At 39.8% G+C, this 19,381-nt stretch overlaps 1 protein-coding gene across 1 annotated transcript in view; it reads right to left on the bottom strand.

Annotated features, from left to right (window-relative positions):
• Nucleotides 1-3,557: 3,557 nt before the first annotated feature.
• FCHSD2 (FCH and double SH3 domains 2) overlaps nt 3,558-19,381 on the bottom strand; it is a 166,215-nt gene continuing 150,391 nt past the window's right edge. Inside the window, exons 13-20 of the mRNA XM_059816450.1 lie at nt 14,888-15,049; nt 9,631-9,765; nt 8,746-8,829; nt 8,436-8,613; nt 7,865-8,085; nt 6,686-6,815; nt 6,443-6,525; nt 3,558-4,486 (exon numbers count right to left, since the gene is read on the bottom strand). Of these exons, the coding sequence (XP_059672433.1) occupies nt 4,403-4,486; nt 6,443-6,525; nt 6,686-6,815; nt 7,865-8,085; nt 8,436-8,613; nt 8,746-8,829; nt 9,631-9,765; nt 14,888-15,049 (1,077 nt within the window). The 3' untranslated portion in view covers nt 3,558-4,402. The remainder of the gene's footprint in view (nt 4,487-6,442; nt 6,526-6,685; nt 6,816-7,864; nt 8,086-8,435; nt 8,614-8,745; nt 8,830-9,630; nt 9,766-14,887; nt 15,050-19,381) is intronic.

Raw genomic sequence — 19,381 nt, 5'->3', positions numbered from 1 at the left:
GCTGCATTTTTTATTGGCTCATTTGCTGCATCCCTGGCTTCAGTCAAGTTTTCTTTCCTTTTATCCCTCACTTTCTCCAACATTCCCCCTCTGCCTTGAACTGAGGTCTCGATAGCCCCGAGCTCACCTCTCGAAGAGAGCCGGCCAGATGCAGGATAGAAGGGGGCAGCATGCTCCCCCCCATCGTGTTTGTGTAGGGCAGAAGATCTGCAAACGGAGAAAAGGTGGGGAGACAGGACTCTCTCCACGGCAGCAGCATCTCCCCTCCCAGGCTTCCTGGGAGGCTCAATAGAAGGAGAGGCTGATGAAGGTAGATTTCCGGCTCCTCCTGCCTCTGCCGGGCTGAGATCTGCAGGTTATTAATTACAGGGACCTTGCTGGAAGAGCAAGCAGGAAAAAAGTGCAAGTTGCAGAGCAGCCACTTCTCCACGTTACATGCAGAGAAGCAAAAGATCCTTTATTTGGAGAAGAGGGTGGGGTTTTTGTTCTCCCTTTTAATGACTATTAACAGTGAGAGATACTTGTGCTATATGGGAAACAGAACTCACCCACGTGCCTGGGTTTCTTTCAATATTTCCACAAAACAAACAAAAAGAAACCCCGGTGCGATTAATTTGTAGTAAGGTACATCACATCATTTACCCCCATCACTTCTGTCAAGTCTCAGTCTCGTTATCCTTTCTGAAAATCTGGGAACCAGAGCCATCGGAGGAAACCCTGGCTCTAACGGAGGCAGCGATAGTCCTGCTGCCTCAACCTTTGCGCTGGGCAAGTTCCCCATACTGCTTCTCTAAATATCCCAAGCAGAATATGTAACTACAGAGCCTTTGTTTTCACTCTCAGCACCTTTTTTTGCCTCCGAACGGCCGCTGCCTGCTGTTCAAACCGCACCATCTCCCACTTGCAGGCAAACGGCAGCAAGGGGGGCTTGCCGCTCGGTTGGGAAAGCGCTTCAGGGTGAAGAGATTTTCATGGAAATAAGTTATGCTCATGTTAATGGCAAGAATGATGCAATCACAGCACACCTGCCAAACGGGCATTATCTGCTGGGTTTGTTTTGTCACAGCACAGCTTTTAAGGAAGGGGGAAGGAGAAAAAGTAGAGGCATGAAGGGGGTCTGTTAAAAAATGGAAGAAACGAAAAGTGGCATCATTGGTGGATTAGCATCCTCTATAAGCGATGCTGACAGTGAAAAGAATCAAGAGCAAAGAGGCTTGTGTGTGATGCAGCAAGAAAAGGAGAGATGCAACGAGCGAGAAGCTAAAAGAAAAGGACAAAGCGGTCAAAGCAGCAAGCCAGGACAATAATTTTTGGAGGAGCACCGCGAACGCATGTAAAAAGCGGGGGAAGATGGGATTTCTCAAAGGAAGAGGCTGCAGGAGCTCAGGGAAAAAATGATGAAAGCTTGTGTAATGGTTCTGTGCGAAGAGTGGAAATGGAAGATTAAAGATCTAACCCAACACCGCAGCAATGCCCAGCGGCCGATCGTGCTGGAGTCCTGCTGCAGCGAGCCGTGTTCAAACAGGGTAAAATACAGTCTCGAATCCAAACAGCTGAAAGGAAAAATCGGGAGGAAATCAGCACGCAGAGCGCACGTATCACTTAGCACCTGATGCAAAAAGCACTCACCTTTGAGAAACTGGTATCAGCCAAGCAAGGAGCTGGTCACCGGCGGGTGGCTTCCAACGGCCGCCAAGAAAACACAACAGGGAAACCCAGAGCATAAAGGGATCCTAAAGCGAGAGAGCTCTGGGATGCAGTGGAAATACTCCTCACACAATTAGGGAAATCAACCCTATTAAAGGACAATCACACTGAAGAGTTATTATCAATCACCCTCCCTCGCTTCCTTTATGTAATTATCCTGATTGCGTAAAGGCTATTAAGCAATTATTGTGATAACTGGAGCTCTGTTACTGGCTCTCTGTTTTTGGCACAGTTTTGCTCCTCATAGAAATACCACCTTAGAGCGATATTTAAAGATCACTTTAAGTACATGCATAGGTGTTTTCCTGAGCAGGAGATTCAAATTTCTGTGTAAAAGCATAAACCATAAAAATACACCCAAGAGATTGTACATTTTTATCCCCAAATGCCAGGTTCTCCCTCAGTCACAGATCTACGCCCAAATCTTCTAAGGACATTTTGCCACAGGCAGAGCCGTGTATGTATCAAGGCAACATCACGGATTTAGTTCCACTTTTTTATTATTCAACTTTTTATACATAATAAATACAAACTTTTTACAGCCAATATAAAGAAAGCATTTGCACCTATGCTTTCAGTGTACTGACGCTGTACACGATGATACGTCGAATACATGCCCTGTATGAAGAAATCATAGTTAAAAAGGAGGCATATTTTTACAACTTTTCTTCTTTTTTTCTTTTTTTTTTTTTAAATAAAATTAGCAGCTCTTACAGAAAATATTTTAAAATACAACTAAAGAGACTTTAAATAACACTTTCTGAATTTTGAAAGTCCAGGTATGAAGGACACAGAAAAAAACTGGCCAAAGAAATTGAACGTGAACATTATGGCAATACTTGCTTTTCTTCTGCATTGTGAAGCTTTCAAAATTTTTGCAAACAGTTAAATCTTTTTTAAAAACTTTTTTTTTTTTTTAAACTTAAGAATAAGTTTGATAAACACATAAAAAGACCTCAAACAGATCAACAGGACAAGAGGTGCAAAAGAACGAAAAATACGGAAAAGACTTCACTGGACAGTCACTGATTTCAGAACTGATCCATGAATTGTTTTCTTCAAACGGCCCCACTCTTGGTTAAAGATCCCACTGGGAAAGGAGATTGGCAAACACAAATGTCTCGGAGACCCAGCTTGGGTTGGGATTTACAAGTATGTGCAAAGTTTATGACAAAAATCTTGTTAAATGATTTTTTTTTTTTTTGTAAATGCAGCCTCAAAAAATAGCCCTTGTTAGTAAACTAAAGGTAGAAAACTTACTGGCTTAGAAAAAAAAAAATGAAGACATAAGAGCGCATTCAACAGAACCCATATAACAGCTCAACAAAACTAACCTTGTGATGCCTTTTAACTGAAGCTTTGATCTGATGGAGATTGCTGAAAATAATTTAGGAAGTACACAAAGAAAAACCTGGTTTCATCCAGTTTTTCCCTCTCCTCTGACCATTTCTCTCCATGTTAAACCTCAGAATATCCTCTGCCCTTTTCTTTCAAACAAAAAAGCGCTTCCTTTTCAGAGATCTCCGATTGAAAATTAGTTTTGAAATTCTTTTACTCTCTGTTTCTTGCCTAAGAGTAATCTGAGACCGTAGTCTTGGCCCCAAAGGCGGGCTGAAGGCTTCGCAGAAACCAGAGCTCTTCCTGGCTCTCTGGCTTTGGCTAGTTAACGGGCTTCGCTCGGGAAAACGCTACAGGACCATCCAATGCAAAAAAACCTAAATAATGCATGTAAATACTCTAAATGTAATTTCTAACTCTAGCCGGATGTTTTGATGACAAAGATATACTGCTAGCGTTGGATAATAAAGTACACGGCAATAACTGGGATAAGAGTGACCCAAATACTTCAAAAAAAAAAAAAAAAAAATCCAAAACCCCCAAAATCTGCTAAGAAAAAAGATGAAGCTCAATTTCCAGATCTAGACAAAATCTCACTTACTTTTCTACCAGTTGGTTTATGCTATGGAACAAGATGTTGCTACTAATTCAGCACCTCCATATTAGATACTCTATTACTAAATGTACTGCATAAATATTAATACAAAGAACATTTAGTTCTGTTTAACTGTTAATTATTGAAGAGGTGTGCATTAATGTAATTAACGCCATATGATCCGCATCCGTTTTCCTTATCTGTAAGATTATTTTCTTGTTTCTTCCTTTCTGCAAGGGGATTAAAGAGGAGCCAGCCTCTCCTTATACTTATTTTTCAGTTCCCTTTTTCATTCCGCAAGATCTGATTAATACCTAATCAGACGAGTAATGCTACTTGAAGAATTGACAATCTTTAACACATTCCTATGGCAACAGTAATATACTGTACTAATGCACGTGATCGAAGTATGCTATGACTAAGTTGCATGAACGAGGCTCTTTCCTCAGCCTCCGTATAAAAATTGACCATCTTCAGCCAAGAGAGAAACCTGCTCCAAGGCAATCCTCTGCTCGCTGTTTGGCCCGTCTTGATTTGTGCTAAGAGAGGAAGAATGATGGATAGAAATCAAAACAAACAAAAAAAAAAGGCACGAAATATTCATGAGTGTGGGAAGGAATCCACCATGTCACTGCCACACAAAATCCTCCCTATCTCTTGCTCTATTAAAAGTCTTCATCATGCAAAGGTGCCTAAAAACGAGATTGACCAAATACCGTGTTTGGTCTTGATTGTAGCACTACTACTTAACTAGTCCAACCATTACACCAGAGTAATTTCCACGTCCTCTATCTTCTCTGTTGTCCGGCGATGATGCTGTGTGGGGGGCGGTGGAGCTGCTCGCACCTGAAACAGCCAGAACCAGCCTGTAACTATCAGAAAACTGTCAAAATTCCAGAACTTGTGTAGACTAGAACTGCAACTTTGGGCTTATACCTCAAGATGATGCAAATATACAGATCGTGTATTAAGATCAACAGAACTACAGTGAGTAACCAGCTGAATTCAGGTTCAGCAGTCTCCAGTCAAGCCATCAAGGCTCTTTGTTATAAACTGTCACCACTCTTGGGTGATTTTTCTCCAGGACGACTAGCAATCATGACAGTGTAAACACACCGAGGGAAATAACCTATCTGTTCTGCCGGTACCTGTTCTACCAGTACCCACGGATAATCTGGTACGTAAACCTGGGACGGACTTTGGACTTTACATCAAATGCTGAAATCCGATGATGCCCTTGCCTGGAACTTATGTGGACTGGAAACAAGAAGAATGCCTTGCTGCATCGAAGTGGCTTACGCGTACTTAATCAATCGCTGACCTGAACGATAGACACCTGAAATCTGATGCTATTTTTACACTCTGCCACATCAATAAAGTTGCTATTGCTCCTGATAGAGATTACCTTAAGTGCTAACAGCATTTCATGCAGGGTTTTTATCACATGATTTCAGAAGGCACCAGAGTGACTTGCTATGGAACACATGAATTGTGGAGCGATACCAGAACAAACTTTACAATATTTTTGAACCAGGCATATTTAAAATGCAATACTAAGAGAAATCCTTTTGGTTAAGGCATGACACCGTAGTAACATCTTGAAAAGACAGTAAATTGCAAGAAACTCATGAAGTAAATATAAATCTACGAAATAAAAAAGTTGAATCAGTGCCTTTTTACAAGGGTATAAGATAATGTGAAACTTCTCTGTTCAATACTTAAATATGCAGTAACACCTCTGCTTTGCATATGTCAATGAATAAGGCTAACTCACTGATGACTGGAATATTCAGGACATAGTTTTTGAATATCCAAAAATGCTCTTTTTCTGCAACCTCATTCATTGAGAATGACAGGAAAATACAAACATTACATCTTAGTATTATTTGGTTTAGGACTTTGAAATCCCCAAAACATGATTTCAAAGCTAATCCTAGGAGATGGATTTTGCAAGTTCTAAGCGATTAAATTCTTCCTTTCCCTCCCTGGCAAAATCTCTCTTTCTAGCCAGCAACGACATCACAAAATATATAGACCTTATAGTTAAGAATTTTTAATCCAAAAACCTCAAATCAAGGGGTTCGGAAATAATTTTAACCCTAAATGCAATCAAGTCCCAAGGACTGCATACTACGTCAAACTGCTGGCAAGCAGATTTGTCTGCCAACACGTTGGAGAAGCAGCAATCGTACAAATCGTACGATTAAACTGTTCCGGCATTTATTCACCACCTCTTTTTTAGTTCTGTTTAGGGGTTCTGACATGCGGCAAGAACAGAAATAACATCCCAGTGCCTGAAAAAGCAGTGTAAGTTTATCGACTAACATCTATTTTACTATTGTTATCAATGTAATTTCCTCCCAGGTTAGATTTCATGATTCATATGCCTCACACAGAGATGTGCGGGTATTACATCTATGAAGGCAGATACAGAAAGGCTGGTTAGGTGAAGGACAGGGGATGGATAAGATTCAAGGTCATCTTTAAACACAGTGACTTGCTGTTTAAACAAGTGCAGCTTTGTTTTGTTCCAGTGTTCGCTTAATCTCAAATAGCTCTCGTGTTCTACAGCTTCTTGACACATCTATGGTATTATCAAAGGGGAGTGAACAGACCTTTCCTCGCAGTATTCATCTGAGACACCGCATTTTTATACATAGTAATTGGATTTGCAGAACGCAGAGAGCCAAATCATCAGGTGCTGTATCATCACCCTGCTTTGAATGTAGCTATCCCGATTTACCTAGACTTGGCCTTGACTTGTAGCATCAATAAAACCAACAGTATTTGTTTTTAACTTACAGGTCGCAGTTTGCCATACGAAGTTTCGGGAGGAATTCGCGGAGGCTGCGAGAATCCAGGGGACTCTGAACTGAAGTTGTTTTCTGAAAGAGTAAGCAACAACCCACCACAAACAAGCCACTCAGTATTGCTGAATTAACTTTATGTTGCTCAAAAGCTTTTCCCCCCACCCCTCTGAAATGTGAACAATCTAAATTAAGCATTTAGCTGAAACGTTTCTTTTACTATCACAAAATTTCTTACCATTAGTTGACGGTGATCTGGGGAAGTACTGAGAACCTCTTTTATCTGGACTGTGGTAGGGACTAGTGGGAGGCTGGTCATACAGTGGCAGCGGTGGCAGGGCGTGATTAGGCTTCGGCGTTGGGGATACCTGCGTTACAAAGAGAGAGGTGATGCAGAAAGCCGTACTCCTCAACAGTTTTTATGTGCACACCGAGGTGCGGTACGTTCTCTGCCACATCAGTATGCCAGGAACTTTCATCCGGAGAAAAACTGTCAAAAGTGCTGTCAGGTACATTTGGGAAGGAAAGCCAAGATATCCAACAGTGATTATATATTTGTGTAAATCATGGGTTGCCACTGAGCAGAACTTTTCATCCTCTCCCAGATAATTTAGACCGACTTTTTGAAGGTTATTTGAAAAAAGTCAATCGGCTAAGTGTGCCTCTCCACATATAGTCACAAAAGCGTTAAGAACGTAAGTTTTATCCCAACTCAACTGCATATATATCACTTAAATGTTAAGTTTTCATGGTCTTCTCAAATCAAAGAATAAAAATACTGGAGAAATTACTTTGTAGGGAACATGGAAGTCCAGTTTCTAGCAGCACAATTAGACATGAGAACATGTCTGATTTTCTAATATATAAGGATTACAGAACTATACTGAAATGAGGACATTTTTGCAAAAATTACTGTAATACAATATTTGGCAGTATTCTGCCCTTCAAAAATGGAGAGAATACAGAACAGATTTAAGTATGAAAACATTAAATTAGGGCTGAGAGAGCCTATAATTCTCTTTTTGCCAGGTTCTGTTCGATGTCTCAGTCTATGCCATAAATTAATTACAGGAAGTAGACTGTGAATTTTCTCCTTTGGTTCATTTCCTTTCTACCCAAATACTTGCCTTTATTCACAAATCTGTTACATTTGCCAAAATATATCAGTTGATAATTATTAGGCTGGGTAAGAAACTAAAAGGTAAGCACTCAGGGTTTTTTTTTCTTTTTCTTAAATTGATTCTCATTTTTTTCCTTAAGTTGGTTCTGATTATTTTTTTCTTAAATTGGTGCTGATTTTTTTTTTCTTAAGTTGGTTCTAATTTTTTTTTCCCTAAAGAAGCAGCAGATCTTTGCAGCCTTGCAAAATCGCCCTAACAAACTAATATCATACGTGCAAGCTAGCATGCATACGTACCTGAATATCTCCAATCCACTGAGTCTCTCCATTTTCTGAGGCCGTAAGCTCTTCAACTAATACTGATGGGAACACCCCAACATGCCCGTTGAATTCTCCTTCCCAAAAGCCATCATCATCTTGATTTTCCTTGTTCAAGATGCGGATGATCGCCCCTTCCGGGAAGGACAGCTCATCATCTGTCTGGCCCTCGTAATCATAAAGTGCTTTTACAAAACAGACTGAAGAATGGGAGAGGGGGGGGAAAAAAAAAGTGTAATTGGCATGAGCTTAAAAAAAAAAACTACTATACACACTGGACTTGATGATCTTAAAGGTCTTTTCCAATCTAAATGATTCTGTGATTCTATAATTGCCGAGTCAAATTATTTTAGTTTTCCTTAATTTTAGTGTATCTCAACTCTATGAGATAGGCAGGTAAATCACACAGATTTGATATGAGATAGATAGTTACTGACAACAGTGGTACTCAGATACAGGTCAAATATGAGAAATTCTCATGTGCGACACCCAAACAAAACGCTTTCAAGAACAAACTTAATATGCTATTTATTTATTTATTGGTATTTACCACTGGAGTCTCCATTCAGGCTGCCTGAGACTAAGTCAGCCTCAGTGGAGTTATTTGAGGTGTGTGATCGACTGTCCAGCGCCGCGAGGGACTGCAGCATACTCAGCAGGCTGCTGGATGTCGGGAACTGCAGGTACTTCTCTGGCACATAACCCACTTGACCCGCTTTATTCCGTGCCTGTAAATAAATGACAGAAAGGATGCTCTGCTTTTGCATGCTACTCTGAAAATAATCCAAACGCCTTCTCCCGTCCCACGTTCTATTTCTAAAAGTAATAATGAAAAGAAAACAATCTCAGAAAAACGATACCTTTACCCAGTCTTCCATATCTCCGTCTTCGATAACCTCCAATACCTCATGTTCCTCTATGGTCAACTCATCTGGCTGAGAAGCCTGAAGTATATAACAGGAAGATTACAAAATAACAGTGTTCCCAGGTGCATGGGACAGGCACTGTAAAGAACATTCTCATCCAGACTTCTATTAAAACTTACGTTTTCTAAAAAATTGAAAATTTTATGATGTAGCATACTTTGAAACATATTAATAAGGGTTCTTCTGTACACCTATGGACATTTACAAGACCCTTTTTCACTCAAGAGGATAGGTGGAAGCACCCTGAATACCACCCAGAGCGTCGAACCCCATTTACTTTTGAAACCTTCATTACTCTAAGGTTGCTGCTGGCTTCGGCTACCGCAGCGGTGTGATTTACAACTGACCTAGCAGTGCTAGCAGAAGTAAATAGCATGAATGCAGTTTGTCAGCCGAGCTTTAACTCATGAATGGCGGTTTCACTATTACAGTACAAAGAAGAGCTTTGTCGTACAGCATGAAGCATGCCTGACGCTGAGAAGGCATTTCTAATACAGCCACACCGGCGCAGCAGCAGAGATTAGAACATCTTCTCATAGCAACTGGTCTCCTTGAAGCCAGACAGGGACACCTCTACATGCTTCAATTCACGCATGGACTTCAGTACTCTGCTGAACTGTAGCATAAATTCATGACGTTGGGAAATACATTTTACGCTGCTGTAGTTTTTCACAACTAGATGTTAGATGTATTTAATGTGCACCGTTATTGAGCCAAATGCTGACATTCTACCTCAAACTCCCACAGAACAGTTACATCTGTTATTTGTTTGTTGCATAATTCATTTTTCTAATCAAATAAAAAAAATACATCACAAACCTTGTATGAATAAACAACTTTGCAGGTGAGAGGATAATTTCTTAGAGTACCAGAAGGACTAGAACTACTATCATCAAAAACATCCATGCTGTCTTCAAACTCTTCACCTTCTTCCTTTTCTGCGTCAGCATTAATCTATTAACACAAATTAAATTTAGCATTATACCATCAGATAAAAATAAGTGAAGAAATAACAATAAAAATTGATCAATATTCTTCAGTGTGGTTTTTTACTACTTATGATTAGTGAAACTGGACAAAAAAACCCAATGACTAAATAATATTCAACATATAATTTTCAAATAACATCAGGAAAGTAGTCATTCAACAAAGCAAATACAGGGAGGCGGAAGAATAAGAGCTGTGGACTTTAAAAACAGCTGTAGAAGATTTTGGAAGCTTCAACTCAACTGCTGGACAGTTATCTATTTTTTATATAAGCTGTGAGACAGTGACTAATGTACTTCGGAAACGCCATTTCAGAGGCACAGCAAATAGTTTAATGGAAAAGAGTCACTTACTGAGAATTTATGCTATTAAAAGATCAATGTACCTGTGACCACGAGTTATAAAATGCAACTGCAGTGGAAATACTTAAACTTGAAAAAATAATAATAAAAAAATCAGCCTTCCAACTGACGTATTCTGCACAATAGATTAGCTGCAGTTTATAGAAAAAATCCTTAGAGAAAGAATGAGGATTAAAAACTAGCTATAAAAGTTTAACTAAAACCTGAAGTCAAGATGCTGGAAAAATACAAGTTTCTATAAATGTAGTTTGGGCAACGTTGACATGAGCTGTGCTTTGGCCTTGTGCCTGGCTTAAATTTTGAATAAACACTTTATCTCATATGAAAATAGGCAAGTCCTTTGAATCAAAGGGATCACTGTTATGTATTTGCCATCTTCCCTTTATTTATTCCTTTTAATTTGGGAGGGAATTTGGTATTCCTCACGAAAATGGAAAGGCTGATAAATCAACAAAAACTTAGGCTGAGACCAAAGAGGCACTGTGCAGGCTCCCTAAGCCCGCTGTCTCCCTACCTCTGCTCCGTAACATCTTTGCTCTTCTAGACCCGGAGGAGAACAGCACAAAGCTTCGTCATTTTCTGACTTAGATTAATTTTTATGTTACGATTTCTGGACTACATCCTTGTAATCCATATTATTTTTCCCCACTCATTTTCATTCAAGTGCAGTTTGCGCCCATTGCTACTGAAACGTGTTGACGGATGTTGCGGTAACAAAAAGATCACTCTCCTCCTACCTAGCTAATGCTTTGATATATTACCAACCAGCTATAAATTACGGCAAATTTAAGGTTTCCCCCTCCAGTTTCTAACTGCCTTTTGCTGTGCATGGTCTATGTCCCAGCAGCCAAAGCGGACGTTCAGCTGACAGCCGTATGAAACATCATGGAAATTAGTGTATCATGTCTAGAAAGACTCGTTCGTAAAACATCTGGTCCTGGTTTTCTAACACGAGGAGGAAAAATACATTTTAATTTTTAGTGTGTGGGCTGCTCAAACTCCTTGAATAGAATCATTTGCAGAGTAGGCACACAGAGGGAAAACAGCATTAATGATACAGAAAACTTAGCAGTTTGTCTCATAAAGCTCATCTTTCTACGGAGTCTGGTAATGAAAGACAGCATAAGCAAAGAATAAATACACCAGCCACAATTATACCGAAGGTATGTAACAGAGAACAAACATAAGAATAAATGCAGGTAAGAAGGTGACAAGATACCTTGATTATACTTATGAAAAAAGGTCTGCAAATAGATATCTTGTTTTGTTGCGTATCCTACACAAAAAGAGATTTGATACCAAAAAAATACACCGAACGCCCTTTTTTATCTCTCCTTGGAAATGCAGAGACCCTGGCAACAACAGAGAACACATTGACACTGAACCACCTCCACTCTGATTTGGATGCATGACCTGTAGGAGCTAAAAAAGGTGGAAATTTCCTGCCAATTCCCTAACATCTGTCCGCCGGAGCACCCGAAGGCATCGATCCGTCAGAGGCAGTCTGCAATACATGTATTTAGGGACTGAAACCACAATTCGTTTCGCACAGGTGGCTGGTACCAGGTGACAATTAGGCTTGAATATGAACCAGGAACCTAAGAGCTGAAAGATGCTATAACCTTTTACAGTTAAGAGATGCTATATTCCTTTACAGCTAAAAGCATCCATTTTCACGTTCACAGTGAAGGTACCAACTGCAAACTTTATTTCTAACTCTGCAATACTGTACTACTTCTGTACAAATGTTTCTTATAACAGTACTGCTTCAAGTCCCAGCAAAAACACAAACCCCATAAAGGTGTTATTCTCTCCTTTTTGAATAAATTACGTAGTATTTCCAATACATTTGTTGTAGGCAGCATAAAGGTTTCCCAACGACGTTAATATGTGAGAGTAGCATTGCATACGTTTTCCAGATGACAACTAAAATTCAAAATGACGATTAAATTTTTTGGGCATGTACACTGGGGGAAAAAAAAGTATTATCTCCCAAGATTATGCATTTCATCATTATATCAAAAAATCAGCCAACCAGATAGGCGATGGGATATTAACTCCTTCAGCTATTTATGTTATTGCAGCAGGTTAAACAAATACAGTGATATCAAGCCATTCATGCCGCCTTCTTCTTTTTAGCTCTTTGAAAGAAAATATGTCAAAGCTTTGCTGAACAAATTGCATCATGACAAATACCGACACAACGCAAAGCTGTGCCCGACGTAAGGACAGCAGATAGCTGGTTTCTGAACGTTAAACACTGCCCGCTCTTCAAGGATGAAGTGAAAGTGCTGCTTGTTATATGCTGCAGTAATTCTTCTAATAATTGCAAGCAACATAATTTCAGTAACAGTTCTAAGAATTCCATCTACGGGCTGTCCTCATCTGGCCTGCCAAGGTCAACAGCATCTTTTTTTATACGGGAGCGTACGTAAGTGTAAAAGGGGAAAATAAGAATCAGAGTTTAACCTCCCACGCTGTGGCATCTGCTGGCTCGCCAGGGACTACCACGGGGTTTGGCTCCAGGGCCAACTGTTGGCACGTCTGGTGAGACAGAGAGCAAGGCGTTGGGTGGAATCCAGCATGCACAACGGGAAGTTAAAGGAGGTGGAGTACAAGAAGAAAGGGAAAGAAAACACTGTTAAACATAGCTATGTAACATATCCTCATCTATCCTGGCTAGAAAGGATCCGAAATGAAACTCGGCACAAGAACTCCTCTGGGATTTGGGAAGGTTGAAGCTTGGATCTGCGTACTCCAACTTCAATCTCTGAGTATACTACTAACCACAGGAATAGAGCACTGCAAATCACTGTCACTGTGTTTGAGCTCTGGGTCTAACGTCCTACAGTAAACACCCCAACACCCTGAAGAAAGCAAAGAGTGGATTGAGGAGTCTCAGGATTTGCTGAGACTCCGTTCAGTGCTCACTCGCTTTTTTGAACTCAAGCTGACAGAGATGAAAATAGCTGTACATCCAAAAAAACCCTCTTTCCCTCTAAGGGTTTGCAACCACTACCAAGAAAACAATAAAGAAGCAGAAAAGCATGAAGAAACACGGGAGCGAGCGGGATTTTTTGTGCGTAGATAGCACATACTTGCTGAAATGGAGATTTTGTTTCTCTGAGGTGGCCAGCGAAAGGAAGCCATTCTCCAAATCATTTGCAATGCAGTGAAAATCCCCATTCCCCCCACATTTTTGTTATACAGAAGATATATTCTGGCTGACCAAAGCATTTACGATTAAAAAGAAAGTGTGAACTAAGTAATTTTAATAGTGTATGAGGAGTATAGTTAGGAAAGTACCCACACACAAACCAGGACTTTATAAAAGCCTCTGAATTTTGTTAAATATTAAATATATAAACACGCACAGAAAATTTGAAATTTTTTTGAGGCAAACTGACTAAACCTTCAGGAACTTTATTTGAGTTGGTTACTAGTGAAAAGCAACAGATTGGTTAATTTTACTGCCAAAGGTGACAGCTCAGGGTTGTGTGCCATGTAGGGGAATTTAAAAAAAAAAAAAAAGGGGTAAAAAAAAGGGTATTATGAGCTCTTTTAGCAGTTCCTGTTTTCTGAAGAGGGTTTCTTGGTTCAGGCAGCTGCTCGATTCAGCTATCGCTACTTCTTTTGAAACATACCATTCTTCGGGGTGGGGGGAGAAGGGAGGGAAATGAGAGTTTGCTTTTTGTTTTTTCTTTAATTACATTAAAATGTGCTTTCTTCTAAGCTAAACAGATGGGAGATGTCTCTGACCTACTTTGCAAACCAGCTATAGACATTACAAACACAATTAGTCTTACATACAACTGAGTAAAAAAAAAATCATTATCAGTCTTCCACTGATCAAAGTCGCTTTTTTAGTTTAGTTTCGGGTATATTGGATGAAACTTTCAAAAGAGTTAGCGTGACTTCAGACACAGTGAGACAAATTCATGCAATTGAATTTAACAGTTTAAGAAGTTACCAACTCTTTGGAGGAGATGCAGTAGTGATCAGGTTTGTGGCCTGTTCTAATTTCACTTCAGTACTGCTTTAATGAAACTACTTATTCACAAAGAAAAAGTCAAATATTTAATGTATCTCAAATAACAGGGCAGTAACTTGCAGGTGAATAGTGGTAACATCTAAATCTACGACAAATTCTTTGAGGGAAACATCTAACCTTGCTCAAGGAATGGACAGCCTGTTTGCCAAAGCCTTTCACTGATTTTTAATGAATCAAAATTTCATCTCAAATAGCCAAATCAATTTGGAAAACAGGCTTTGCTCTCCTGATGACTTTCACCACGATCTGCACATAAACGACTCTTAAAGAGATGATGTAGAGTCTACAGTTTTCTTAACGTTTTGGGAAATAAAAAAAAAAAGCCTTTCATCCAAGTATCTCAGGTAACATCGTAAACTATTAACGAAACTTCAAAGGAACACGCAGACATTTTTCGTTTCAGGAGATGGCAAATAAATGTTATGGCACTTATCCAAGGTCAGAAAAATCAATCTAAAGCAAACTCAGCAACAGAACCCAGAAATCTTATTTTTTTTTTGGTCGCTTGCATGAAATTCAGAGCTTCAGCCATGTAAAGCTACACGATTTTTCCAGCTAGCTAACAACCGATCAAATATTTTCAATTTTGTTTTATATTCGATATTACGTTGGGAGTTGCTACTAGGAAAGAGCCACGTGGAGACAAGGTGAGGGTTACCCGTTGGAAAAACCGTACCAGGTGTGAAGAGCCGTTGTTGGTCACTGAAGGCAGGCTGGCCCAGCGTTCGTTTTCCAGTTCTTCCATCACTTGGTTCATTGCGCTTTTTAGCCACGTATCCACGGACACACCGATCTGCTTCAGCAGATCGAGACGGGCTTCTGCTTTCAGCTTAATTATCTGAGGAAATAAACACGCGCAAGTCAGAATTCTTTCAAGATTACATTTCACTCCTTGCCATGATTCAAATGCATTATTTCCTGATCTGCAAATTACTCAGGTGGCTGCGAAAGCTGCTCCACGCAGAAACAACTCCAGTTCTTCATTTCCTTGCCTGCAGGAATGGGGCCTGAGCCAAGAGACAGGGAATGGTTTTCTAGAGAAGTTGATTTTTTAAAATAACATCCATTAGTTTATGCTAACTTTCTACTCATATATTCTAGTGGTCGGTTAGTTTATTTTCAAAGTGCAAAAATCCAGACAAAACTCAGTGCTTCACAGTATTTTTAAACCCAGGAATACTCCTGGGCTGCAGACCCTGGGTGCCCTTTCGGCTGGTGACTAAACTGGATGTGATGCACAAATTAATCCGACGCGATACACACACACAAACCCACCAACCCTCAAAATGAGGCTATTTTCCACCAGCACTTGCCAGAGATCCCAGGAAGTTTATTTCTTATGGAAACAGAGTATCTTAATAATTCCAAAAATGAAATAAATACCACACTTCAACAAACAGTTTCATGATTTTTGTCTTCAGAACAGAATGAAAATTTAGGTTTTCTGACAGCTGGGTTCACTGCAGCATCCCGGCATGCTTCCTGGCCAACGGAGCCAAGGCTTTAACAAATTCATGGCAAACCACCCTGATCCAAATTATTTAACAATCTAAACAGAAGGAACGGAAAGAGTAGCACGAAGAAATTAAAAATTTCAAGAAAGGCGAAGTTCAGAATTTCAAGATAAAGAAAAGCAGAATTTCAAGAAACAAAAAGCACGGGTCTATTTTCATTTTAAAACTAATTGTGAAAGTGACTTTAATCCTGTTTCAAACAATGAAACTACTTTTAAGAGATATTGTTCTTAATTCCGTTCAGAAGAAATAAGATTTTTAAAAATAAGTAGGTAAGTTATTAGAGTAAAATGTATTATGTGAAATGTATCTTCATACGGGTACAGCTGCATGCATGCGCTCTCTCCCACATAATTAGGTATGGAGCCTGAAGGATGGGACAAGTTTGAGAAGTATTCCCACGGGAAAAGGCAAAGCCACTTAACCAAGTGAAGTTTCCACTTCTCTGTGCAAGTGGCCTTCAGGTGAATGATTAACATGTACTGTAAATTCCGTTCACATAACCAAGAAAATGAGGAAAAAAGTAAAATATATCAATATGTATCACACTACTTCAGTCAAGATGCAGAAAATACTGATTTAAAAAGAATAAAACCTCCAAAGATCGACCCACACAGCAGCATTTACAGTTGAAAGGCAGATCCTTTCAATTCAATTGCTGCATCAACCATCTTCTGAAAACCTTGTGAGTTAGCACGGCCCAAGCCCCAACCTGAACTTTGTAAATATTTACACAAGCAATAGCTATGAGAAGGTCTAAAATCAGAAGTGTTAGATGGTGTTAGGGTTTTGAGCTCCCAGGGTGAATGGAATAGGCGTTTTATCTCTTTATTGGTCTCAGAAAGGCAATACCTCTCACTTAGTTTTTTTCCTTTTGCCCCTACTTATATTAGTTTGTATATTTTAAAGCTGTAAGAACATGGAAACAATAATAATTTTAATTAATCATTACCCTTTTCTTTGGAAAAACTTGTTTTAGGAGCACCCACCAAATTGAGAAATGGATTTCTCACTAAATCAAGCTAAACAGAGAACACACTTTTAAACCAAAGACGTTAGCACGGAAGGATTGCACCAAAAAAGCTGAATCCAGGGACGCCACGTGAACACACCTCTCTCTCCTGTTAATAAGTATTCAGGTATTCAAGATTTTGAACAAAACCACTTTCTAACCTCATCTGCTTTGAGAGAAGGGGAGATGAGTGGCTCTACGGCACCCAGCGAAGATGAGCACTGATCCTGCCTCTCGTTTGGATGCTCCTACGCCCAAGATGACCTACCTGCTAGCACGATGTTGGTGCATGGTCAGCTCCAACTTTGGCAGCTGCACATGAATGCGCAGGTTGGACATCTGTAGCGTGAGAACAACCCGGTCAAAGGCAACTGATTCATACGGGGTTGATCCGTGACTGTGGTAGGGCATGGGTGGGTTAGCGGCTTTGGTGGACACATCATCCTTTTAATTGTTGGGTTTGGGTTTTTTTTGAAACGGTGGTAGATTGACTTAATGCAGGTCGATGCAAGTCGTTTGCTTTAGCTTATTATTGAGAAATTCCCCATTTTATCACGTTACCGAGCTGAGGTGCCTCTGTGTATCTATATACTTGTGGAGTAAAGTAGCTATCCCGTAATTTGTCTTTATATCCTGACAATGTATTACGAGGATTTTCCATATGCCTTCAACAAAAGTTGCCTAGGAAATGATCAGCCTAGTTGTTTTGCTGTTTTACCTCGTTATGCAATTTCCAATTAGCCTGAGTTATGCAACAGCAATAAACATTAGTTTAGGCATGCTATAAACATTTGTAGTTCATATTAGTACTCAGTCTGCTGTAAACCATGTTGTTTGTACAAACTTGTTAGCTCAAATAAACAAGCCGCTCCAAGATCCTTGACTGTACTTGCTAAGGGTCCAACAAGAGTTTCTAATTCAAGGTACCCAGCAAACCCAGTTGAGTTACCCCACTCTATTTACACATAGTAGTCTTAATATCCAACAAATGTTTGTTCCAAACCACAAATGTTTTGAGTTTCATTCCATTGCAGACAAGCCATAAAAGTACTTACACTATTAGGTCAGGCCTGCACTTGAAAGTTGTATAACGCTATTTACAAGCATACACATATATTTTTACCTAAATAATTATACTGGTAGACCAGGGTTAACAGCTTCCTACCTATATGAAAAAAAAATAAAACACCAGACAGTAGTATAACTTTATTCTGCTTCTCACACAGGAACAGCTACATATTTAAAAATACACGCACTTCATTCAAATATCGCTATGTCTAAATTAGCTGGGGTTTGGTGCTTACATTAAGCTGGAATAAAATATTAAGTAAGAGGGAAAGAAGGGAGCACCTGGAGGAAATAGTGGTGTTTCCACCAGCATCAAGTCACGCAACAAGCTTCGCTGTACACGTTGCTTTTATTCCTGTACCCAGGGCACAAGGTAGGCTCTCTCCTTTGGAAGATGAGGTTTCTGCAAGCTGGAGTCCCGACTTCATCAAGGAGGGACCCACCTTGCACAAAGGATGCAGCTTCGGCTTGCCCAGTCTTCTCTTTCAATTTCTGGCGGGGGAACGTAGCCAGAAAGCGAGGCATTGAAATAGGAAGAGACATGGTGTGCTTTCTGACAAATCACACATTTGCATTACGCTGCAAAACCACACAAGACTACCATACCCTTAAAAATGGATGCACTAGCTCCCAAAGCCTTGCTCCCTCAAAAAGATCATTTATTTCAAATTAAAAACTAAACGGGGCTTTAATCACCGATTTTCCCTCTCAACAAAATGGACTCCAGCAGACACACGTGCCGTACTTCCTGACTGAGTGAACTCCACTGACAGAAGCTCATAGACTTGAAAATATTTAATCAAGTAACCACTTATGTTCCCAGCAATACTGAGTACCTCCAGGAAGGCAGCTGAGTTTCGAAAGCACAGGAATGCTGGAATCCAGCACTCGCTCTGAAATCTGGGTGCTGCCCAAATTTCATTGTTATTAAGCCTCACTGTAGGACGAATATTTTCCTATTTAATAGAGCAATTGCTATTTACAATTACTATTTACCAATCACTATTTAATAGCTGAGGGCTGGGATATCTTTACACTGATTTAAAAACCGTCAGCCACCCACAAAGTTTACAAACAGTGTTCTGGGTGGTTCCAGCTTCTCTGAGCTCTTCTTTTGCCTCAGCTGATGGTAGGTTATAAGAAGATGAAAGGAAAAAACCCCAAAGTTTTAAAAAATATAAATATTGTTATCTATTTCTCACATACCTATCATCGTTCTACACGGAAGAAGGCACAGTTTTGTTTATTTACTGTTCCAGTCTTAATTAAGCAAAGGCTTTAGACCTACAGCTTGCACAAGATGAAGATAAACAACTGCTTTGGAAGTCATGAAAATTAAAACCAGCAAGAATACATTACATAGCTGTTCTCTGTTCCCAGAAAGAAAAGGGCCTATAAGAAACCAAGTGTTCATTTGCATCCCACAAACACCTCGGTTACAAGTCTTTTAAAACCATTTATAAAAGCGTTGGGGTAAAAAGCAAACACAGAAAGCCAGCAAAGCTGATTTAGTGTGAGCCCTTGAATATTTTGGTTTGTGATTGTTAAGATCAGTTTTGAATGGAGTTTCCTGAAA

This window comes from Gavia stellata, chromosome 1 (genome assembly GCF_030936135.1).
Source record: "Gavia stellata isolate bGavSte3 chromosome 1, bGavSte3.hap2, whole genome shotgun sequence".
NCBI lineage: Eukaryota > Metazoa > Chordata > Aves > Gaviiformes > Gaviidae > Gavia > Gavia stellata.
This window is presented reverse-complemented; position numbering and strand designations above follow the sequence as displayed.